The sequence below is a fragment of the Ictalurus furcatus genome, chromosome 2, assembly GCF_023375685.1.
Source record: "Ictalurus furcatus strain D&B chromosome 2, Billie_1.0, whole genome shotgun sequence".
Classification (NCBI taxonomy): Eukaryota; Metazoa; Chordata; class Actinopteri; order Siluriformes; family Ictaluridae; genus Ictalurus; species Ictalurus furcatus.
Genome location: NC_071256.1, coordinates 25,174,953 through 25,200,520, shown reverse-complemented (window position 1 = coordinate 25,200,520; position 25,568 = coordinate 25,174,953). Strand labels below are relative to the sequence as shown.

At 39.5% G+C, this 25,568-nt stretch overlaps 1 protein-coding gene across 1 annotated transcript in view; it reads right to left on the bottom strand.

Annotated features, from left to right (window-relative positions):
* Window positions 1-24,405, bottom strand: part of wizb (WIZ zinc finger b) — a 28,891-nt gene extending 4,486 nt beyond the window's left edge. Inside the window, exons 1-16 of the mRNA XM_053640745.1 lie at window positions 24,316-24,405; window positions 23,585-23,739; window positions 19,377-19,536; window positions 17,083-17,167; window positions 16,815-16,960; window positions 15,202-16,713; window positions 10,771-11,421; window positions 9,197-9,565; window positions 6,825-6,932; window positions 5,926-6,522; window positions 4,937-5,413; window positions 3,601-4,092; window positions 2,864-3,400; window positions 2,450-2,661; window positions 1,774-2,005; window positions 188-353 (exon numbers count right to left, since the gene is read on the bottom strand). Coding sequence (XP_053496720.1) covers window positions 188-353; window positions 1,774-2,005; window positions 2,450-2,661; window positions 2,864-3,400; window positions 3,601-4,092; window positions 4,937-5,413; window positions 5,926-6,522; window positions 6,825-6,932; window positions 9,197-9,565; window positions 10,771-11,421; window positions 15,202-16,713; window positions 16,815-16,960; window positions 17,083-17,167; window positions 19,377-19,536; window positions 23,585-23,686 — 5,846 coding nt within the window. The 5' untranslated portion in view covers window positions 23,687-23,739; window positions 24,316-24,405. The remainder of the gene's footprint in view (window positions 1-187; window positions 354-1,773; window positions 2,006-2,449; window positions 2,662-2,863; window positions 3,401-3,600; window positions 4,093-4,936; window positions 5,414-5,925; window positions 6,523-6,824; window positions 6,933-9,196; window positions 9,566-10,770; window positions 11,422-15,201; window positions 16,714-16,814; window positions 16,961-17,082; window positions 17,168-19,376; window positions 19,537-23,584; window positions 23,740-24,315) is intronic.
* Between the last annotated feature and the right edge of the window lie 1,163 nt (window positions 24,406-25,568).

Below are 25,568 nucleotides of genomic sequence, written 5' to 3'. Positions count from 1 at the left end.
CTAATCAGTTCATCTGCTGTTTACAATGATAATTACATATAAATCCTACAAACATTCAACCACTCGCTTTTGAGATATCGCACTAAAGAGAGTCTTAGTTGGACGTACATACACATGGACAAACCGAAAACATAATGCCTCCGCCACCTAGTGGCAGAGACCTAAAAATATTGTAGATACAACTCACCGGCACTTGAGGGAATAGATTTTACCCACAAGTTTGACCAGAGGAGTGGAAGGGGGCTTTGGCACAAGGGCAGGAACAGTACTAGTGCGAGGTGGTTTGGGAGGACAGCTTTCTCTCTCCCCTCCATCAGCATGTGATGGATGTTTCAGGGGTCGTCGCTCAATGCCTAGTTAAACAATAATCAATGAGTAATATTAAGAAAGCACGTATTCAAATAGAAATGTTCATTCAGACAGTTATCTAATCAAGTGGCAGCAGCACAACCCATAAAATCATACAAATACAGGTCAAGAGCTTCAATTAATGTTCACAACAAAGATCAGAAATGGAAAAAATGTGATTGTAATGAGTTCCACCATGGCATAGTTGTTGGTGTCAGACGGGCTGGTTTGAGTATTTCAGAAATTGCTGATCTCCTGGGATTTTCATACACAATGTTCTTTACAGCTTACACTGAATTGTGAGAAAAACAAAAGGCATCCAGTGAGCAGCAGAGCTAACGGGAAGACTATGGTATCTCGTTTAACTACTCTGTACAAGCAGGGCTATCAGAAACACATCTCAGAAAACATTAAATGCTGAACATTGATGTGAATGGGCTACAACAGCAGGAGACCACATTGCATTCCACTCTTGTCAGCCAAGAACAGGAATCTGAGGCTACAGTGGGTACAGGATCACCAAAATGGGATAGCTGAAGAATGGAAAAAGACCAGATGTTTTTCCAACTGTTTTTATTTGAGTTTGAGACTGAAGACTTCTTGTTATTCTCCTCTGACCTCTCTTAACAAAGCGCTTCTGCCAACAGAACTGTTTATTTTGTTTTTCGCACCATTATGTGTAAACTCTAGAGACTGTTGTGTGTGAAAATCACAGGAGATCAGCAGTTTCTGAAATACTTAAACCAGCCCATCTGGCACCAACAACCATACCACAGTCAAAATCACTTAGATCACATTCCCCCACCCCCAAAACCTGATGTTGGATGTGAACATTAACTGAAGCTCTTGACCTGCACTGTGCTGCTGCCACATGACTGGCTGATCAGATATTTGCATAAATAATCAAAGGTACACGTGGCTACAGGGGTACTAAAGTGGCTGGGGGGTGTATGTACAAGAATGCACAATGGCTGCCAAATTTGAAATGAAAAAGTTCACTGATATTTCATCTGCAATATTATAATTAATTCTACCATATTAAGAAATGACAAAAGCATTGCTTCCATTTACAATTGTACAGTATCTCCTCAGTTTCACATTTCAAAATTGGACTGCTCTTTAATCCTGTTCAGAATTACATTTTTGTTGTTAATAAGGTACACCAGTCACTGTGAATGGGATTTTAAGAGCAGGACAGAGACCCTCCATCAGTTCTGGTGTTACATGTGTTCAGGACACAGTGAGAAAATAGGATTCATCTTGTGGCAGTGAAGTACAATGCCAAAAAGAGTCACTGCTGTTACTTTTTCCAATATGACAGAAATATATCAACTAAGAAGCTAAAAATGTATTGTCAAATGCAATTTGGGTTTCCACTGAACAGAAGAGCACATGTGTAAAAGTATATCACAAAGGTGTTCTTACCTCGTGTCACCCGGACATTAAGTTCACTCCGGGCCACTTGCGCATGTGGAGTTGCACTGCTTGAGTGATGTCCCCTATCCTGGGTACTGATGCCATGGTGAAAAGAGGTGCCATTTCGATTTTTTACCTCTACTGCCCGTGATAATGAACTCCACGAACTGCTCATGAACTGCCGTTCAACGGTCCTCCCCTGGGACAGTGTTTGAGACCCCCACTGGGCTGATGACTGCTTCTGAGATATAGTGGATAAAAAGTTTGAATCAGATAATTATGAGAAAGCACAACTACTCTTTTGCAAGACAACTGTAGCAGAGCAAGTAAAGTAAGAGCCACAATCAGATTTATTTTAATTGCCCTCTATGAGGCTGTATTGAGTCAGCTGTTTCAGCTGAGTCAAGGTTTTAAATTATGATAATCATGCAGCATGTTCCACTACATTTCACTAATCCACTCCTCACAGGACCTTGGCAAGACTAAAAGCGCATTAGTGCACAATTATTGATCTTCCCAACAAAAAAACAAGGTGACAATGCATGAGATTGCCCATTTACAATGCCCATACAATCTAAATCGCTTTGCGTGCCTAGACAAGCACTATATGAATCTAAGGTATTATTATTATTATTATTTTATCAATGCTATTATTGTTCATGCGACATAGTAGAAGCAACTGTACCTTCTTTTGGGCAACATGCCCATCTGATAGGTAGCTACGGTGGAGCTCAGCTACTGTTTGTGGCCGGCTGCGCATCCAGGCACTCAGTGTCTCAATGGGTGAACCGTTCACAGACCATTCTGTCACACCAAACTGTCGCAAATGAGCCCGAGCATGGCTGGCCAAAGCCTTCCGGTTCTCAAAGGCAAAACCGCACAACTCACAGCTAGCATCTAAGGAAGGCCACAGAAAATCATAAACCCGACAGTATGTGAGGCATGAATCTGAAGATTGTAAAGCTAGATATATGCTGTTATATTCGCTGGAAGTCACTCTTTCCATGCAAACTATCCTTAATCTAAAATGAAAATACTGTGGAAGTGTAATTTGAAGAAGACACTACTGAGCAATCTGATAATAAAAATACACTCTTACCTATGCGGCCTACCCCATACTTGTCTGTGGACATTCTTCCTTTAAAAGAGAAGTCCTGTGGTGGTGTTGAGAAGGTTTTTGACTGGACTGGTGGGCACCTTTGCCCAAGGTGTCCTTCAGTTCCCAGCAACCTCTTCCCAATGGGTTTCATACCAAGAAACTTCCCTGCTGGAGGAGTAGCTGACAGTCCTGTGGGCCCAAATCCACGCTTATGGAGGCGTGAGCTGGAGTGGTGCAGGTTAATGGGTGCTTTTGGGGAGACTCTGGATGACTGATACCCTTGACTGTCCCAGGGTGAGCTGCTTTCTTGCCCTGGTTCCTCTTTTACACCTAACACAACAGATGCTGGTGTGGTGCCCTGATTCCGCATAATCTCCCACAGCGTATCGATGGGTGAGCCATTGACGGACCACTCGGTAATACCCATATGGCGTAAGTGTGAGCGGGCATGGCTGGAGAGTCCTTTGCGGTTCTCAAAATACTCGCCACAGAACTCACAACGGATATCACGGGACGGTTCCCTCTCCTGAGTCATTACTGGAAAAGTATAGAGTAAAGGAGATTAAAGACTTGTGTTAAGACAATAATAAATGAGAAGAGCAATATGTTAGAAATAGCAAGCCAGCAGCACCTTCTAATTATGGATTTTGATGCACCAGACTTACATCTCTACTGTGATACTTATTTATTTCTATTATTCACAAGGTAAATACATCACAAACAAATTTATTACTTACACAGGTTGATGGGATGCCCATTATCTGAGCTCATCCAGCTCGGATGCAGTGACTCAGAGCTATAACCTTCACGCCCCCCTCCAGTCACAGTAACCTCCACCTGCTCAGGTTCTGGTTTAGGCTTAACCATTAGCACTGTTGGAGAGGTGTTGGTGACAGGTGCTGATACTGCCATCTTGGCAGGCTGGTGCTGAGTGAAAGAGAAAGCCTGTCGGCTATGGACCCCTCCTGGTGGGGAAGAATACTGGTGTGAGGTCCGAGGGGGTCCTGGGCTTGGAGAGGATGAGGATGATTTCAAGGGTTTCAGAGGCATGACGCATGGCAAACCTCGGCGAGTTATGAGGTCTCGTAGTGTATCGATGGGCGAGCCATTCACGGACCATTCAGTGATGCCCAGCTGACGCAAGTGGGAACGGGCATGACTGGAGAGGCCTTTGCGGTTCTCAAAAAGCTCACCGCAAAACTCACAACACACATCTTTCATTGGTTCAGCTACAATTATAAAGGGAAAAGAAAGATGCTGACATGTAATAAAAGCAAGACCAGTTTGTCTACATCAGGGCTGTCCAGTCTAATCAGAAAAGGGCCGGTGTGGGTGCAGGTTTTCACTCCAACCAAGCAGAAGCCACACCTATCTATTGAATCTATTGAAAGTCAATCTCAACTGATTAAACAGGTGGAAACAGGTGTGGCTCCAGTTTGTTTGGTGTTTGTTTGCACCTACACCAACCCTTTACGAATAAGATTGGACACCCCTGGTCTACATAAATTAACAATTACAAAAGTTTACACTACCAGTCAAAAGTTTAGACACACTCGTTCTTTATTTATTATTTTTTCCCCCACAGTTTAGAATAATAATAAAGTCATCAAAACTCTGGAAGAACACAAATGAAGCTGTTGGCACAATTTTATATTATAAATGTTGGCACAATTATATTTTTGTCTACAACACCAATTTCAAACATTTAATCATACCTTCAGATCAAAAGATTTTTAGGATCATGAGAAACATTTCAGTCAATTGTCAAGTGTCTCCAAACTTTTGGTAGTGTATATGATATGTATCATATATATATATATATATATAGTCTGGTATACAGTTCCCCAGTTCCAGTCCCAAAACACCCTCAATTCCATGTATCTATTTACTCTGTTCTAATCTCATACAATTTCATGAATGCTACATAACAGATTCATGGAGCCCACTTTATGACAAGCTGAAAACCATTTCAGTACTTCACCTATTCAAGACTCTGACTTTATTTCCAAGCAGCAACTTATGCTTTAGGGTAAATTTGCATACAGAAAAGCATAATATAATGTATCAAGTCACCTTGAGGAATGGACATCAGCTCCCTGCCACTCAAACGGAAGACCTGCTGTGAAGGTTTCAGCTTCTTGGTGGGTGGACTAAGCAAGGTGTGGGTGGAGGAAGAAGAAGATGAGGAGGTAGCTTTGGAGCCAACACCACTTTTTAATGATGTGTTCTTTAATAGGACAGAGTTGGGGAGGAAGGGCCTCTTGGAAACAGAAGTAGGTGTAGATGTGGAGGGAGAGGGAGGAGCCACGCTGTGTCCATGGACCCTCAGGTCCTCCGGGCTATCAGAGCGGAAAGAGGTAGCTCTGCGCTTGAAGTCATCAGTGAGGATGAGTGTGTTCAGCAGGTCGATGGGAGACCCCTTGGACTCAGAGTATTCCACACCAAAGTGACGCAGGTGGGCTCGTGCGTGACTCGAGAGGCCTTTGCGTGTTTCAAACCAGGCACCGCATAGCTTGCATATGATGTCTGTGTTAGAATCCATATCCATTGCTATAAGCAGAGGGAAAGAAATGGGAAGGGTAAAGTGGCCACAGAAAGTCATGAGGAACACAGAAAATCAATAGATGCTATTAGATACATTAAAGTCATTTGGGTGATGACCAAGTAGCTTGAAAGCTTTCTTTGGCTTTCCCAAAAGTAAAACCAAACCAGATGTTAAAAAAATGAAAGCAAAGAAGAAATGTTGAGTCATCAGACTACTTTACTTTGTTCCAAGTTTCTAAGATTGTATCTAAGAATGTTCTAAGTTATGTTGTTAACATTTGTATTACTACATTCAAAATATCAACCCTATCCTAAATATCAGGGAACCGTCTTTTCTTACACATGACCAGCAACATAACAGCCAAGTGAATGTTAATCAGTTTGAAATAGAAACTTCTCTTTCATCTGATGATTTTATCCCCTAGATTATATTTAAATATTGACTTGTTATATATCCATAGCTGTGTAAACTACTGACAATTAACTAAATCAAAAGTGGAACATTAATGCATTCTCACTGAGATTGAGGGGAGCCTCTGTTTCTTGTGGTGCCCAGAGTGGCCTGGATGAGGCAGTTGACAAGGCTGAATTGTGGGCCCTTGACATAGACCTGTGCTCAAGAGAGCGCAGAGGGGAAGACACGGGCAGCAATGAGGAGATGGGGGCCTTCCTCAGCACTGGGGATGGGGAAGCAGACAGAGAATGAGAGGGGGATGGAGACCTCCCAAATGGAGAGGATGGCCGCAAGCCAGAAGGTGAGGGGTTGCTTGGGGAAGGGGGAGATTTTGCTACACTACGCAGAAGTGAGAGGGGCTTAATGTCTTGTGGTTCGTCTTCAAACTCTGCACTCCTGCTGGGGCTTGGCATAGGAATGCAGAAAGCATGATGGTGAGTGTTTTTGGGTGGTGGTGTTGGTGAGTGTGATGGGGGTGAGGCAGGTAAGTGGGAGTCAGTGGCCCGCTCCTTGGTTATCTGGTAGAGGAGATCTATGGGTGCACCACTGCTTTCAGACACGCCCACACCTAGCTGGCGCAGATGAGAGCGAGCATGGCTGGATAGACCTCGCCGTGTCTCAAATAGGGCACAGCAGACCTCACACTTCAGCAAACTGGAGCCTGGAGAAAATTACATTGTGGACAGTAACACTTAATTATTACTGTCAAATAAATGAATCATTTTTGATAGTAATGTCCAACAGTTTAAAATTAGATCCCGAAGGCTAAATATCAGGCTTTGTGTTACGATTCTAATATATTCCTTGTTTAGGACATGCAAAATGGGTCAATAAGGGAAAACAAATATACACTACATCTCAGCCATCAATTCATAGCATTTTCATAATTTTCATAATTTTTTCATATTTCAAGTCTTAACTGTTAATGTAAACACATCACACTAAAGAACTAGGTAATCACACCTTTTGGCTCGTTCTCTCCTGCAGCAGTTGAACTGTTTGATCCCGGGCTGGAGTTAAAGTCATCTTGCAGTTGAACTTTTTCCTCTGCCACCGCCTTGTTGTTCCCACCTACAAATGCAGGTGCAGGTACAAATACACAAACTTTTTAATAAAGTAGAGTCCAATTAAAGAGGCTGCATATATCAGGGGTAATGGCTCAATAATAATGCTGAAGCAAAAAGTCATTAAGAAATTTCATGCATAATTTTACTACAAGTACATTTACTGAGGCTAAAGTAGTCAACAACATAAAAATAAGTACAGCTGCACTACTACTGATGGATTCATATATCATATACTACTAACCTTCATAAACTCTTAATATTACATTATTCCTCTTAACCAATTTTACCCAGCCCCTACAAACAATTATTTGATAACTACACTGAAAGTAATAGGTAGGAATGTAAGTCCTGGGCGTTTATAGGATTTATTATAGAACTCTCCTGAACTATCTGTCTTAATAGAAATGATCAACTTCCATGTAGATTTCGTAAAATAAAGCACAGTATTCCCTGATTTTCTATTAGTAATTGTGTAATATGCTTTAAAATAAAGTAATTTAAAAAAAAAAAAAAAAGCTTATTAAAAACAAACTGGGACTTTAAAAGGTTCAAGGGCCCAACAGAGGCTCTGCTGGTCCTGGGATTTTAACTCACAATCTCTGAACGGTTAATGAATTAAGATGCACAAGTAAACGTCCCCTACACAAATTGAGGAGTATGGTGAGGGAGGACAGTGTGTTTTTTCTGCTTGGTGTGTTCTATTTAAAATCAACCATTACACACGATCACAATGACAACAAGCTGTTTTCAGAAAGAAGCCCTTCCTGGGTGCATCCCACACAATCCCACACAGTTTTCAACAAGTGACCCCATTTTCAACATAATGATCAAAACACATATCCAGATCAACATAGAAATGGTTGCGGAAGAAAATGGTTGTTTTCTGACGGCCATTTCAGTGTCCAGATTTGAACCCTAAAGAACACCTGTGGTCTGAATTGAAGAGCAACATCCACATTCACAAACCTAGGAATATAAAGGAGTTTAACAAGGTCTGTATGGAGGAGTAAAACAAGATCCCGCTATAGGTGTCTCCAACCTTGTTAGGCATTACAGGAAGCAGCTCAGTATTCTATTCTATCCAGTATAGTATTCTATCTGGGGCGGGGGTAAAAAAAAAATTAAGCCCTGGACTAATTCATTCACTAGTTTAACTCATTCTTTCATCTTCTGTAAACACTTTATCCTGGTCAGATTGTAGTGAATCCGGATGCTGTCCCAGGAACACCATACGTGAGGTAGGATGGGACTCCAGAACACCAAGCACACATTTACATTTAATTAAATAAAATTTACATTCATTAATTTAGCATACGCTTTTATCCAAAACTATTTACAAATAAGGAAATACAAGCACAGCGATATATTAAGCAGAGAACAATAAAAGTAGTGTTACCATACATGATTTTTAATTGAATGCTAGAGTTAGTTAAGTGTTCATGGAAGAGGGGGGTCTTTAGCCGTTTTTTGAAGATGGTGACCGATTCTGAGGCCCGGATTGAGGTTGGAAATTCATTCTGACCACTGAGGGACAGTCAGTTTGAAGGTTCTGGAAAGGGACCTCATGCCTCACTGAGCAGGATCTACCTGGCATGGGTCATTAACTGACCATACACACATTCACACACTCATTCACACCTAATGGCAATTTAAAGTAGTCAGTCTATTCTGGGAGGTGGGAGGAAACTGGAGAACCCCCAAAAATCCATGTGGTCATAAGGAGAACTCCTTTAAAACTCCACACAGAGAACAACCTGAGCTCAGGATCAAAGCGAGGACCCTTGAGCTATAAGACAGCAACGCTACCCGATGCAACACTAGACCACTCTTGCGTCAAGTTTTAAAGGCTGAAATTGCCCCAAGTATCCTTAAAATGAACGTGGTCTGGTTGTACTCTTAGTGATGCCAGACAGCAACGAGCAGTCTCATGTGATTACATAATTTTGATGGGTCTAAAATCAACATCATCCATTAGAATATCCTGTAAGTGTATAAACGCAGCAAGGAAAAATACAGTCAGTCAATTTTTCCACTCCTTTTTGTGTGTCCATGTCATAGCACAACCATTTGAGTAAAAGCAGAGTGTATAATTAAACACCAGACATCAATTATATGAACTGAGCCTTATTGTTGAGAAAGAATATGAGACACAGAGCCAAATAAAATCAGGGTGACAGATTATCAATTGCTTTAAGAGCAAGGCCTTAGCTTAGACAAAGTACAGAACCACATGTGTTTTCGATATGTGTAAAGATCCAGTCCACTCACCATCAGCTTCACCATCATTCTGGCTCTCTCTCCAAGGCTGAGTTGGAGATACAGGTATCTGCAGCACTGGTTCTGAAGTTCCACTTTCTTCATCATTTACTAACATGGACTCCTCTTCTTCTTCTTTACATGGTTTCTTGTCTTGTGTCTCAGGGTTAAAAGCAGGGGTAATGGATAAAGCAAGGTCAGGCCGCTTAGAGAAGAGTTCACGGAGGACGTTAATAGGCGAAGCAGTGACCTCCCAGTTGGTTATGCCAAAGTCTCGTAGGTGTGCACGGGCATGACTGGAAAGGCCGGCCCTGGTGTCAAAGCCAGCGCTGCAGAACTCACAGCGCATCACACTGAAGGTTGTTGGGTCAAAGTTGGCAACTGGTCATGGGGCATCCAGAAGAACAGGGCCAGAAACAGAAGGATACAGAATCAAAAACTAAAACCAAACCTCAAAAAAAAAAAAAAACACCAAAGCTCATCTAAATACAGGGTGTCTGAAAACTATCTTTATAACTTTGATACTCAGTGAAAAATTTATTAATACACACAGAATTACCAATCAAGGAAATTTATACACATAAAACCCAATTTTTTATTTTATTTATTTATTTTTTAAGAAGTTATAAACATTCAATATGAGCACCATTAGTGACACGCAAAACATCCGGGTGATCCAACTGCTGTCATGTACACTGTGAGATATCCACATCAATGCTTTCAACAGCAGCTGTGATTCTCGCCTTCAGATCATGTGTCTGTCACCCAAGTGTTGTACAAACAATCTTTGACAAATCCCCAAAAAAAGAAATTGCAGTCTGTGATGTCAGAGTGATTTAGGCAGCCAAAGAATGGCACCTCTATGGCCAATCTACCTGTTTGGGAATGTCATATTCAGAGACGATCAAGACCCAATGTGGTGTCAACGGGAAAATCCCAGAATTTCTACACTTCCTGGTTGTCTTTTTATATTGGAAAAAAAAGCTGATCAATTTCAGACACCCTGTATGTGGGGGCAGAAGATAATGAAAGAAAATGATATCTACTTTTTCTGAGGATCAGTACTTTGAGAGTGTGAACGTTTGGCAGCAAATAATACAAATGCTGTGAATGATATGTATTATATTTCAAAGATGAATGTCAGTATGTGGCAGCGAGGGCATGAGTGAGCGCTGTGTGCAAGGCAGGGGAGGAGTCATGGAGAATGAGCAGGTAACAAGTGAGTGTTTACACCTGTGAGCTATTAATGAAAACTATATATATTCTGTGTTGCAGTGGGAAGTGGGAGACAAAAACCCCAGACAGAGAGAGACGACACAAACAGCTCCAGTGACCTTGACCATGAGTGGAATGTCAAGAGTGGAAATCTTGTGTTTGTATATTTTAGTTAAATAAAAAGTGACTTTTATTATTTCAAGAGAAGTGCTCAAAACCATGGTGTGAATTTAAATCAAATAACCTGTGTCACTCAGAAGCCTGCCTCCCATGTCCTCATTCCCTCTCCCACCTACCAAAGTGTCATAAGGTACTTGATAGTAATAAAAACTGAAATTACTGAATGAGGTCTAAAGCTAGATGAACCTTACCTTTTTTCTTCTTTTTTTGGTAGGAGAACTTCTTCTCAATGGCATTAACTTCTTCTGGGGATATGAAGTGTCTAACCTTGTAACTGACTCCAACTCTGTTCAGGTGACCCCTAATATGATTGGCCAGTCCAATTCCATTATCAAAACAGTCTTGGCAGTAGGGACATTTCTTTTCTACAGTCTTCAACAAAATTCCCTCTTCATCTTCCTCATCTTCAGTTAAGACATCGAGTAGATGGTTGACAACATCCTCATCCTCTTCACTGGCATTATCGTTCTGATCGTTACCCCCATCGTCTTCGTCATCGTCATCATCATCATCATCATCATCAAGATCATTGTTATCATTATCTTTTTCATCATCATCATCATCAAGATCATTATTGTCATTATCTTTTCCATCATCACCAAGATCATTATTTTCATTATCTTTTCCATCATCATCATCAAGATCATTATTATCATTATCTTTTCCATCATCATCATCAAGATCATTATTATCATTATCCTTCTCATCAGTGGTGTTTTTGCTATATTCATCCTTTTCGGTGTCAGGTGGGGTCTCTTCATTTGTCTCTTCTTTGGAGTCCTCACTGGTCTTTGGTGGAGGAGAGGTGTTGAGGTCTAAAGCTAGAGCAGATGTTTCAACTCCTGCAAGAGTGAAAGTGGTCAGTTATGTGAAGAGCAGAACTACAGAAGCACTGTTCTTCCTATTCAGTAATGGTCTACATGTCATAAATATCTGGTTATATAAAAATGCTGGCTGCAATAAAAACAGATATCAACAACACACAACAACAGGATGTATGGTCTTCTTAGATAATTACTTAATTTATTAACTGTCCTGTTTTTAAGACTATTCATATGTGACTACAGTTCTCACAATGAACTCTCATCCATAATCATCCATGAACACTTAGTAAGGCATAGTAATTGTAATTATTAGATATAGGAATAGTTTTTCTCATTTGTAGATCCATTAATAACTAAAATATATGCAACAGCACTTGTTGGGAATAGCCATGCATAACGTAAGAGTACTTAAGATGGTCAAAATCAGTTTATATGCCTTTCAGTTAGCAAGAGGAGGAAGTTCCTAACAAAAGATTAATTTATATATACACATATACACACTAACATATACATATTTTCAATGTTACAGATGCTGTGATTATGTAAATTAAATGGTTTATGTTATTAATACTTTATGTAATTCTACTAAAATCCGAATTAAGAGACATTATAGGCATTTTTTTTAAAGTTACATATATGTACACAAATATATAGGAATGCATAATATAACAATGTATGTTCAGGGTAAAATTGTTTAGTAAAGTGGCTTATATGATACCCATAAGCAACCTCATGTTGAGAGGAAATAAGAATCTTATATACATATATTATTATACTTTAATAATTATACATATATTAATTTACTTTAAATAATAATAATAACTTTATTTGAAATCTAAATGTTTATTTGTACAAATACATTTAGTGCAATTGTTTAATAAAACACTGGCTTCAAAATTGTTTACAACCTTACAATTAATATTTTATGCACTTAATCTCTTCTATTAATGTCTAACAAGGTTGGAGATACATCATCCACTTTGAATCCAACAAGGTCGGAGACATTTGGAGACATTTTGGATCCTTCATGCATTTGAGTTCCTTTATATACCCTTTATATAGGGTATTTGGGTAATATTTAAGTGTAGGGTATTTGGGTAATATTAGGTATAGGGCATTTGAAGCTAAGGAGCTGCATTTTGTGTGATGATTTCTCTGCCAAACAGTTTGTTGTTATAAAAGTGGTAGTCAACAGTTGAGTTGAAACTTGATGCCCACAAGAATCAATTAAACTGCGCAATTCTAAAACTGATTTTTGGACTATCTTTTATATATATTATATATTTGGACAAGCAAACATTGATCATGATCATCTTTGAAACAGTACCTATTGATAAAGTTGATATTGTTGAACAAAAACACGAGGAAAACGTGCTTTTTCAATCATTTATTCAACAGAAATATCATGTGGAAAAAGTAAGTACACCCTTGGCCTCAGAAGCTAGTATTGCCCCCTTTAGCAGAAATAACTTCTTGTAGGCGTTTTGCATAATTGTCCACCAGGCTTTCTGGAATTTTTGGCCACTCTTCCATGCAATATTCTTTCAGTTGTAAGATGTTTGAGGGTTTTCTTGCATGTACTGCCCGTTTCAAATCCCCCCACAACATTTCAATGGGATTCAAATCCGGGCTTTGACTAGGCCATTCCGTAACACTCCATTTCTTCTTTTTGAGCCGTTCCTTGGTGGATTTGCTAGTGTGCTCAGGATCATTATCCTGTTGGAAGGTCCACTTTCGGTTCAACTTCAACTTTCAGACAGATGGCCTCACATTATCTTCAAGCACTCTTTGATATAATGCAAAATTCATAGTTGAATCAGTGATTGCAAGCTGTCCAGTCCCTGAGGCAGCGAAACAAACCCAAACCATAATATTTCGACCATATCATTATGAGGTGCTTCTCCTGAAAAGCTGTCTTTGTTCTGCGCCAAACATGTCTGCTGTTACTGTGGCCAAACAACTCTATCTTTGATTCATTTGTCCAGAGCACATTATTCCAAAAGGCCTGGTATTTGCCTATATCCTCATTGGCAAACTGTATTCTTGCAAAGGCTTTTTCCTGCCACAGCACCCATGCAGGTCAAATTTGTGCAATCTCATTCTGATTGTAGAACCATGCACTCTGACACCAACAGTTGCAAGACTTACTAGCAGATCCTATGATGAAATTTGGGGGTTCTTGGAGACTTCTTTTTGCATCAGACGGTCTACTCTTTGGCTGAACTTGCTGGGACGGCCAGTCCTGTACAATGATGTATTTCAAGTAATTTGGAGATCTTTTTAAATCCCTTGCCAGACTCAAAGGCATCCACAACCTTTTTTTCCTGAAGGCCTTACAGAACTCTTTAGATCTTGGCAAGATGACACCAAATGCCTCAATAACAAAGGAAACGCCGGATACTAGATATGGGAGGGGTATAAATAATACAGGTTCCACCTGCACTATCTCAGCAGGTTCTAATGACTGGCACCAAATCTTAAACACCAGATTCTAATTTGATAGGTTTGAAGGTGTGAGAAATGTAAGGTGTAGTTACTTTTCACTTTTCTGTGACTGATCAGGTTTATTTTTTTTTTATTTAAAGTGTGAAAATTACTACAAAATATCATTTTTATGTGTCATTTGATCAACTTCATTAATAGGCACTGTTTCAAAGAGGATCAAATGTTTGCTTGTCGAGATATGCCAATTTCCATAGGGTGTACTTATTTTTTCACATGACTGTATATGTGTGTGTGTGTGTGTGTGTGTGTGTGTGTGTGTGTGTAAAGTTTGTTTTCTACAATCATTTTGCCATTTGTTGACAATAATTCTGGAGGCTACTGTACAGTCTATCCCAGGCTTTATATGTTTTTCCAGCACTCACCGGTATCATGTGTCCACAAGTGTAGGATTTCTATTGGAATCTTTAAAAATTAATGTGGACAGAATAAAAGGTTTCAATAAAAACAAAACACTGATATTATCATTTAAAATGTTTTCGATGATGTTTAGTCTGCCTTAAGCAGACTGGCACACAGGAACATTATGCAGCAATGTATCTACATGTTGAACTGCATGAGAAACAATGACAAATGGAGTTAAAATTAGACCATTCTTTCTATTTTAGTGGCCTCTATATTAGGAGGGATTGGAGGCCAGGGCTGAGGGCATTTTTGTGGACAAGGCATAACTTGTGTCTAAGCTGAGCCTGTTGTCTTTCAGCCAAAGCTATCCTCTCTTTTGCCCCTCAAAATTGAGCACAGAAACTATGCTGCAGCTGCAATACCCAGCCAAATGCTTCCCAAGAGTCTGCAGCAGAAGCAAAGACCACGTCTCTGCAGGAGACCAAGTTTTAGGCACCATACCTTTTTAGAAAAACTTTCTCTGAGATTTTTATGTCTTCTGCATTCATCTATCAGGGAGTAGAGCAAATTATAGTTTGTAAACATTTCCAAAAAATGTTGGTAAAGAAAGTAACATTAGGCAATACACCAGATCCTTGAGCTGTCTGGGACCTTGCAGAGATAGAACTATGGTGCAAGATGCCTGGAAAAGCCTGCCAGCTAATTTCCTTATAGAATTGTACAACATGCAGTTTTAAACACAAAACGCTGTCACACCAAATGTTAATTTGATTTCGTTTTTCAGTGTTTGTGGATCTTTATGCTACAAACTATATTATACTTTTAAATTCAGAAACATTTTTGAAATACAATGCTTACCAAGCACACTAACAGAAACACGTGGAAACAAATAATACCTATATACGATTGAAATGATACTCCTGTCATGGTTATTCTGTTGTCTTGTCTTACCTGTTTTGTTGGCCAGCATTAGATCACCCTCTGGATCAGGCAGTACAGATGCTTGTTGGCTCAGCTCTGTTGTTTCCTCAGTGTTTTGCATATGGGTTTTTGTATCACTAGTATCAGTAGACTGGGGATCCAGTCTGCTACTTGCTCGTGTTCTTCCTATTACACGCCTCACAACTCGTTTTGAGCGTCGATTTCCTGTGCCCTTGGATACAACAACCTTTTGCTGTGTTTCAGCCTTTGTGTTTGTAAGTAAAGGCTCAGGAGATTGGAGCTTTGAGACATTCTCTTCTCCAAGCCCAACCTCAGCAGATCCAGACTCCTCCTGTAGGCTTGGACTTTCAAGGGGAGCAGCTTCAGTCTGAGCACTTTCTAATTCTGGCTTATCTGTGGGTTCTGCTGGATTTAAAGATACTGTGTGATTCTGGCTAGGTCCTGGAAAGACATCAGTCTTATTCTCACTCTGTGGATCACAGTCTTTGGACTGAAAATGGTCAACTTCAGGCTTACTTGCCCCCATTTGCACAGAAGCTCTGGTGGGGTACCTATCACTAACCACTGTAGTCGATGTGGCATTACCAGTCAACCGTGTCCATCCTTTTCTGCAGGATTTTTGCTGGAAGCGGGGTGAGACACAAGGCCTACCAGCCCTGGTTCGAGTTGTATGTGTCTTGGCATGATCTGCAAGCTCTTGAGGCACATCAGAGCTATAGTTGCACTTGAGACAAACAAACTGGCCACAAGTGGCCAAGGACTCTTTAGTGGCTGACTTCCTGGAATTTCTGCGACTTGCTCTCTTCCCTCCCTCCTTCAGCTTTCCCATCTCCTCCAAGATCTTGTGCCGTGACTCCTGGTGGCGTCTGTGATGGTCCAACAGCACCAGCCTATCAGCGAAATTCTGTCCACATTCCATACACTCAAAGCCACACTTCTTGGCACGCCTCCTCCTTGCATTATCTTCTCCACACTGTCCCTTACTCCCACTGTCTTGGCCATGTTCTCTCATGTGTTCCCTTAGATGTGCTGCTTTTTTAAAGTATATGCTACATTCAACACAGGTGAAAATCTCTTGGCAAAGTTCTCCTCTGGCTTCCAGTGACTGCTCCGTGTCTTGAACCTTCTCTTCCTCTTCCTCTTTAAATTCAAACACACCATCCTTTTCGTTCACAAATTTACTGCACTCTTTTGCCCTGGAGGGATTTACTCTGGTCTTCCTGCCTGTACCTGGTGTGCTCTGCCAAGGATTTAGTCCAGAAAAAGGTCTCAGTAAGGCTCTCTTCTTTCTCCTACGCTGGATGAAGGTGCAGTGTGCCCAGGGACCTGGTGGTGGACTTTCTGGATCTGAATCACCTGGGAAGGTATATACATCTCTTTCGGGAACCCTCTTTATTTCCTTCTTCTTCTGATCAAACCCTTTCTCCTTCTCTTCCTCTTTTTGGTATGCCCCTTTTGATTTTGTGTCTGAGAAAAGTGGCCCAGCGTGATCCGATACACGTCCAACTTTATCGTTTTCTACTGCAAATAAATGGGAAGACTACAAAATTCAGTACCAAATACTGAAATTACATTCTTTTTAATATATATTTCTCTCTGCAAAATAATGCTTTTTCACAAACCACATTGCTGAGTGCTGGACTGTACGGTCTCTGCATGGCTGCATGCATCTCTGTCTTGACCTTGTGCATCCAAAGAACTAGACAAGTTTTTGTCTAACACTATTTTCTTGGGCTTGTCAGGTGTTCGGTAAACTCCACAGTCAAGTCTGCACGCAATGGCATTGAAAAGGGCATACAAACCAGGATAAACTCAGGCTACATGTCCATTATGCATATCTGTCAGAATACCTCTCCAACTTCTATCTGTCAAACTATATATCTCACTCACTTGTCTTGCTCCTGTTCACAGGTGGGACTTCCTGGACTGTGAGCAGCAAGGCCATGAGGATTAGAAAAGTGCTGAAGTTCCTCTTCTAACATATACCAATGGGAACACAGACAACAACACAAACGACTTAACACTGAAGATTTATAAATATATACGCACAATGTTCTCCAGAATTATTGGCACCCACAAACTGAATTTTCCATTAAAAAACAATTTATCTTTGTTCTACCAAAAAAATTATATAATAGTGTTTTATATACTATTTCATATAATATCATACTTTTTATATAATAGTTTGTTCTCTCAAAAAAATATTATTTTATTAAATTATCAATATATAAAATATATTTAAATAAATGCAAATTGTTATTCTTAAAAAATGTATATTATTTTTAATCACTCTCTATTTAAACTCTACTGTTGCCTTTAACCATGTCCTGTTTAGCTTGGGTATAAATATGAGGTTACACAGATGGATTTGGAAGTCCAAGATCTCGCTAAAAATGTCTCCAACCTTGTTAGACATAGACAGGTGTCTCAAAATTAGTTGTTGACCATTTTGAAACCAGTAGGGAAAAAATGCACAATTTGGGAAAGAAAAATAAGTTAAATAAAACTATACAGTGTCCCTGTTGAGCTGAAAATATCTCTTATTGCTTGTGTTATTCTTTTTAGGGATCCAAGGACCAAAAATTCTGGAACCGTATTGTTCTGGCTTGCATTTTTCTTATTCATATTTTTGTCCCCTAAAAGGAATTGTGCAGACCAAACTGTAAGTCATAGCGACAGGAAATTTGATCAATAGTTAATACTCCCTCTTGCTACTCAGGAAAGTGAGATAGGCCCAACTGGTCTAATGGTGGTGCTACATCATAACACTGCATGTTGTAGCCCATTTCATGAGAACCCTGATGCCTAGAAACACAATTTTTCCTTTTTTCATCTGATTTCATGGCAAACTCCACACCAATTTAGACCATTAATCTCTAACCACTTTGATTTTGAGCTCATTTGTATAATATGCAAAACCTACTTTTGCTAACTAGTCAAATCATTCTTGCGGTATCTTCAGTAAAATTGTGTTAGACTAGTCAGCAGAGTGTGAAACTCATTAATTATCAATCACATTTGTGGACAATATAGAGATTTGTAAGTAATATGTCCACCACATGCCAATCAATTCTACCAAGGTGGGTCTAATTTACTCAAAAAACTGTAATTTATAATTGGTTGCAAAATTTGGCGTGCGGTCATACATAGGGGGAGCTATTTGAAGATAAGACTTTCTCAGGAACCAGAAGTCTGCTTAAACTGAAATTTGAAATACTGCATCTTTGTGATAGTCTGTAAGAGGACTTTTGAGAGTGACCTAATTACTCTAAAAATATGGCTGCCATCAGCAAATCACTTTTCACCAGGCATATGACAGGGTTAACACTGACCTATCCTCATGAAACTTGAATGGTACGTCACTTTACGTATGCTATAGTAACTGATCCAAAAACTCACTCACGAGGCACTATTTGTGTGTTCGCTCATAAAAACAACTCGCAAGAACAACAAACAGTCGCAACAAATACAATATTTTGTAAAATAAAACGTACAGTGAAATAATAAAAATTTGCCTTTTAGACTATTCAGCCCCACCCACTCAAATGAATAATTATTTGCATAGTATGCAAAACCTATTTTCGCAGACTAGTCCTAGGATTTTTGCCCTAACTTCACAAACTACTCATCAGTTTGACCCTCAATAATTATCAAAAATACGTCGAAATTTGTAAACAATATAGCGCCCACATGCCAATCAATCACAGTGGGGGCGGAGCTTGGTTTACTCAAACAGCTGCAACTTAGGACTGGTTGCATGGATTCACATGCAACTTGAAAGGCATGTTTAGTACAAGGCTCTAGGAAGGTCGGTTTGGGGCGTGGGCATCGATAGGGGCGGACTTATGCTCAAATAGCTGAAATTTAGTGTATTTCATCGTTGTGCTAATCTGAAAGTAGATTTTTAAAGTGGCCGTTGTCAGCCATTAAAATGGCCGTTGTCAACCAATCGGCTATCAGCAGACATTTCACATTATTAACATAGAGCTATCCTCACAAAACTACCTACAGATCACCACTTACACCTATATTTATAGTATATTTTGATTTATATATACTGCTCATTTTCAGGAACGGTGCCAATAATCTGCCAAGCACTGTGTATATACATGCAAAGAACATATCTCTAACTTCATCCTTAGCCTAAGTATGTACATTGACATAATAAATATGCAAAAAAATACCATCAAATGTTTCTTTCTCAGAGTCTGAGTCCCATGTTAGAGATGAGGAGAAGGCTGAGGACCTGTGTTTTCTCTCGCTGTTCCCATAAAATCCACTTTTGTGGAGGAGGTTTACATCTTCATCATCCCTCTCCAGATCACCATCTTGGGACAATCCTGCCTGTTTGTATGTGTGTGGATTAATAAGAATTTAACCCTAGAATGCATAAAGCGGGTCAACTTGACCCGGCAGGGTGTGATTTTGGAAATATTTGATCAATAAAAACATTTTTTTATTATTCCATGTGAGGCTTTAGAAACTTGTTTATGACAATTATCAATGTCATTTTCATATTTCTTGGTCATAGGCTGGGAAAAAGGTACATTTTCATATCACTACCTCAATTCTTCATAAAGCGGGTCAAAATGACCCATATACATTTAATATGGAATTTTGACTTAACATGGGATTTTTTTAAATATGAGTTTTCAATAATAATTTTTTTTTCTTTAAAACTCCAAGGATGCACAGCAAACACAGACCTACACCACACTGCTCCTGTGATCATGTCAAGTAAATTTTAACTACAAATTCTGTATTTCAACGCTGAAAGTGTATGACAGGTCAGCTTTGAAACAGATATTAACATCTATACATACACACACACACACACACACACACACACACTTTATATATATATATGTATAGAGAGAGAGAGAGAGAGAGAGTCATGTGAAAAAAATAAGCACACCCCATGGAAACTGTTGGGTTTTTTGACATAATTGCACAAGCAAACATCTGATCATCTTTGAAACTGCCTATTAATGATATACTTGAACAAAACCACAAGGAAATTTTGCTTTTTGAATAATTTATTCAACAGAAATATCAACAGATGTGATATTCTTCTGTGGAAAAAGTAAGTACACCTTTGGCCTCAGAAGCTAGTATTGCCCCTTTAGCAGAAATAACTTCTTGTAGGCGTTTTGCATTATTGTCCACCAGGCTTGCTGGAATTTTTGACCACTCTTCCATGCAATATTCTTTCAGTTGTAAGATGTTTGAGGATTTTCTTGCATGTACTGCCCATTTCAAATCCCCCCACAACATTTCAATGGGATTCAAATCCAGGCTTTGACTAGGCCATTCCATAACACTCCATTTCTTCTTTTTGAGCCATTCCTTGGTGGATTTGCTAGTGTGCTCAGGATCATTATCTTGTTGGAAGGTCCACTTTCCGTTCAACTTCAACTTTCAGACAGATGGCCTCACATTATCTTCAAGCACTCTTTGATATGATGCAGAATTCATAGAATTGAGAAGGGACTCGAATGCAAGCTGTCCCATCCCTGAGGCAGTGAAGCAACCCCAAACCATAACATTTCCACCACCGTGCTTCACAGTTGGTATGAGGTGCTTCTCCTCAAAAGCTGTCTTTGGTCTGTGCCAAACATGACTGTTGTTACTGTGGCTAAACAACTCTATCTTTGATTCATTCGTCCAGAGCACATTATTCCAAAAGGCCTGGTCTCTGCCTATATCCTCATTGGCAAACTGTAGTCTTGCAAAGGCTTTTTCCTGGCACAGCGCACATGCAGGTCAAATTTGTGCAATCTCATTCTGATTGTAGAAGCATGCACTTTGACACCAACAGTTGCAAAACTTACTAGCAGATCCTGTGATGAAATTCTGGGGTTCCTGGAGATGTCTTTTTGCATCAGACGGACCGCTCTTGGGCTTAATGTGCTGGGATGGCCAGTCCTGGACAAAGTGGCAGTCGTTTTAAATCTGCCCCACTTGTAGATAATTTTCCTTACAGTGGAAGGATGTATTTCAAATAATTTGGAGACCTTTTTAAATCCCTTGACAGACTCATAGGCATCCACAAGCTTTTTTCTGAAGGCCTTACAGAACTCGTTATATATTGACATGACACCACACACCTCAGCAGCAAAGGGAACACCAGACACTAGATATGAGAGGGGAATAAATAAGACAGGGTCCACCTGCACTCCCTAAGCAGGTTCTAATCACTGGCACCCAATCCTGAACACCTGATTCTAATTTTATGGATTTGAATGTGTGAGAAATGTAGGGGTGTACTTACTTTTACCATGTGACTGATCTGTTTTTTGTCCATTTAAATTGTGAAAATTACTACAAAATGTCAATTTTATGCATCATTTAATAGTGTATCAACTTTATTAATAGGCACTGTTTCAAAGAGGATCAAATGTTTGCTTGTCCAAATATGTCATTAAAGCCAACAATTTCCATGAGGTCTGGTGTATTAATTTTTTTCACATGAGTGTATGTGTGTGTGTGTGTGTGTGTGTGTGGGTATATACTGTATATATTGAGATCTGGGGAATTTGTAGGCCAAGTCAACACCGTGAACTCTTTCTCATGTTTTCAAACCATTCCTAAACAATTTTTGCAGGGCGCATTTTCCTGCTGAAACAGGCCACTGCCACTAGGGAATACCATTGCCGTGAAAGGGTGTACTTGGTCTGCAACAATGTTTAGGTAGGTGGTACGTGTCAAAGTAAAATCCACATGAATGCCAAGACCCAATGTTTCCCAGCTGAACATTGCCCAGAGCATCACACTGCCTCTGACGGCTAGCCTTCTTCCCATAGTGCATCCTGGAGCCATCTCTTCCCCAGGTAAGCAATGCACACATACCCAGAGGTCCACATGATGTAAAAGAAAACATATTTTACATCCCTCCCCACATGCATCAATGAGCCTTGGGCGTTCACGACCCTGTTGCTAGTTCACCGGTTGTCCTTCCTTGGACCACTTTTTTTTTTGGTAGGTACTAACCACTGCATACCAGGAACACCCCACAAGACCTGCTGTTTTGGAGATGCTCTGACAAAGTCATCTAACCATCACAATTTGGCGCTTGTCAAAGTTGCTCAGATCTTTTCGGTTGCTCATTTTTCCTGCTTCCAACACATCAACCTCGAGAACTGACCGTTCACTTGCTGCCTAATATATCCCACTCCTAACGAGATAATCAGTCTTGTCACTGGTTTTGATTTTATGGCTGATCGTATATATATATATATATATATATATATATATATATATATATATATATATATATATATATATATATATATATATATATATATACACACACACACACACACACACACACACATATATATATATATATATATATATATATATATATGTGTGTGTGTGTGTGTGTGTGTGTGTGTGTGTATATATATATATATATATATATATATTTATATATATATATATACACACACACACACACACACACACACATATATATATATATATATATATATATATATATATATGTGTGTGTGTGTGTGTGTGTGTGTGTATATGTACACACATATTGTGTCCATTGTCCATATTGCAAAGATCATTCTCACATCTGCAAGATGTGCAAGTGTAAGTTCTGACTATAACATGCATTACAGTAGTACTGAGTTACCTCAGAAAACGTTAAACTGCATTTGAACAAAATTAAATGTTATCTTTGTACTGCATACGTACTAGGGAAGTGAAGAAAATAAACATGTTTGATAAAACATTTGTGTATCATCCATTTTTTTTAGATAATTTAATTAACAAGACACCTATTTTGTGCAGAACACCATTGAATCAAATATGGGTCATTTTGACCCACTTTATGCATTAGTGTAGGTTTTTTTTTTGGTTCTTGCATTCTAGGGTTAAAAGACTTGCTTATGCTGTAGAAAAAAAGATCAAATTAGTAATAATTGAATTAACACCAGATCAAATATAAAAGCAAAGGACTAGAACATAGCTTCTCAACCTTTATGTCGTGAGACGTGGCTTTATAATGTAGTTATATGCATATAAATTGATATAAGGAATATGGCAGATTCAGTGCCCTTGCGTGCATAAAACCAGGTAGGTTTAGATGTAACAGTCGAGACGTGAAGTGCATTTCCTACTACATCTCCCGACTTGCAGTGCGACACACAAGCCCAATCCTCTCATTAGACATGGTAAGTGGAGAGTGGCTGCAGTTGTGGGCGCTTACACACGATGTTTTATAAAGCATCGTTACATTTGTAAACTTAAAGCACCCACGTGCCGTCTTTCCCTCTTTGACGTATAACAAGTAGTAGATCTATCATTTCGACTAATTCTCACTAAAGTACTGAGAGGAAGAAGGTTGAGAATCCCTGGCCTAGTATGTGTTTTAACCTCTCACCATCAAGCTGTTGCTGAGTAGTGAGGGGGATTCCGAGAGCTCCCGGATGGATGTTGGATCATGGGGGTCCATATCGGGAAGCGGACCAACATCAGGATCCATGATCCGGTGTTGCACCGTGTAATCTTCTGAACTCACCTACATGCTGTCCTCTTCTGGACACACATATGGACACACACATGTATAGACATAAATACAACAACATGCACATGCACACCTCATTTCATCTCAACAACATTTGCATTAAAAAAAAAGAGAACTGATAAAAAGGAAAAGAATTGGACTCCACGACCTGCACCACAGTAAACCTTTATAAACAGAAGCATGGTTTAAGCAACTTAATAGAAGTGTAACCCGCTGCATATTATAAACCAGTACTTTAGTCACATGAAAGAAGTTGTGTTAAAAAAAAAACAACAACAAAGTGCTGAATTCCTGTGCTCGTTCGCCCCACCTGCCCGCTGCAATCCTGTACCGTCTGACCTATTTCAACATGTCTGGTTTGGGTAAATTTAGCCCCGTCCTTGTCATGACGAACATCGAGAAGAAGACAAGGCTTTTCTCGCTAACAGTGATGATGAAGAGCTACTGAACACTGACGCCCAGCCACAGCAGCATTAGCTTACTGCTTACTTGTGGCAGGGTCACTGTGGCAGCGCTGGAAAAAAGAGAACATCCTGGGAATGTTAAATACCGCTTTGGGGAAGCAGAAAAAATCGTGTCCCGCTCACCGTAACGGCCTGCCCGCCCCGCTGCTCTACGGAATGCCGACCGCCGCGTAATCCATGTCGTGTCGGGGTTGAAGCATGTACACGCGGCCGCTTTACTGCATGAATATGCCGCGTTTGTTTGTTTGTTTGTTTTTTTGTTGTTGCAAGATCAGTGAAAGCTCAGCCGCTCAGCATTAGCGGTGCAGTGGATCGGACTCCATGTTGTTGGCTCCAGAGGGACGCCACGGCTGCGCGGGTGACGTTAGCGGGGAGGAGAAGATGATCTGCTATTAAAGCTGCTCTAAGTGTTTTTTTTTTTTTTTTTTTTTTTGTTTTTTTTTTTTTACTATTCTGTTAAACATCATGATAGCTATCAATAAAATAGATGCACTGATGGGGGAAAAAAAGTCTATGTGAGAGTTCTGGTATCCATAATCAATGACAAAATGTTCAACCTGGACCTGATATACTCCTGTTCCAAATATATAAATCAGCCTACATCTGTTGTAATAATGAGAAAAAGAAAAAGAAAAAAAAAACAACACCCCGGAAGCTACATTTTCCAGAGATGTTACTTTGTAAATTTGTGATGCTACTGATGCTATTCAGGATGTCTTCAGCAAACTGATGTGTGCATAGTAAATTGTGTAGTCCTATCTGGACTTCTACTGTACAGTGCCATGAGTATTTACTATTTGTCCTAGAACATCAAGTGCCTGATAAAATATTCGTTCACCAATGCCAAACTTTTGCTTTAGTGAAGTTGTCTACTAATATTAGCAAGATTGGCTCTGGGCTATTAAACTGGCAGAATTACATTACAAATGGGAAATAATTGCTTTTGAAAAAATATATAGGGTTGTATTTAGAATTAAGTACAAAAGTTATGCTAAACAATATGCAGGGAAAATTCCTCGTATTTTAAGTCGGCACATACTTAAGCACTGCAAAAAAAAATCTAGTAAAAAAAGATAATAAAAAAGTTCATTTTGCTTATTTCATGCATTTATTTCTAGAAATACTCAATTACTCACCAAAATTGTTATATAGTAATCTCAAAATGAGAAATATTAGATACTTTTTTCTTTCATTCGAGATATCTTCACTTTACATCTTTGTAATTCACACCTCCACATTTTTTCTTGAGTAGAAGTTAATGAGAGGGTTTTTCAGTAGCATGTAGACCACCACTTTTTAAAACAAGCACCTGGCTTTAAGCCTGGTGGGAAAAAATCAGGGATAGAAAATACAGACCGAAGAAGGAAATGGAGGGT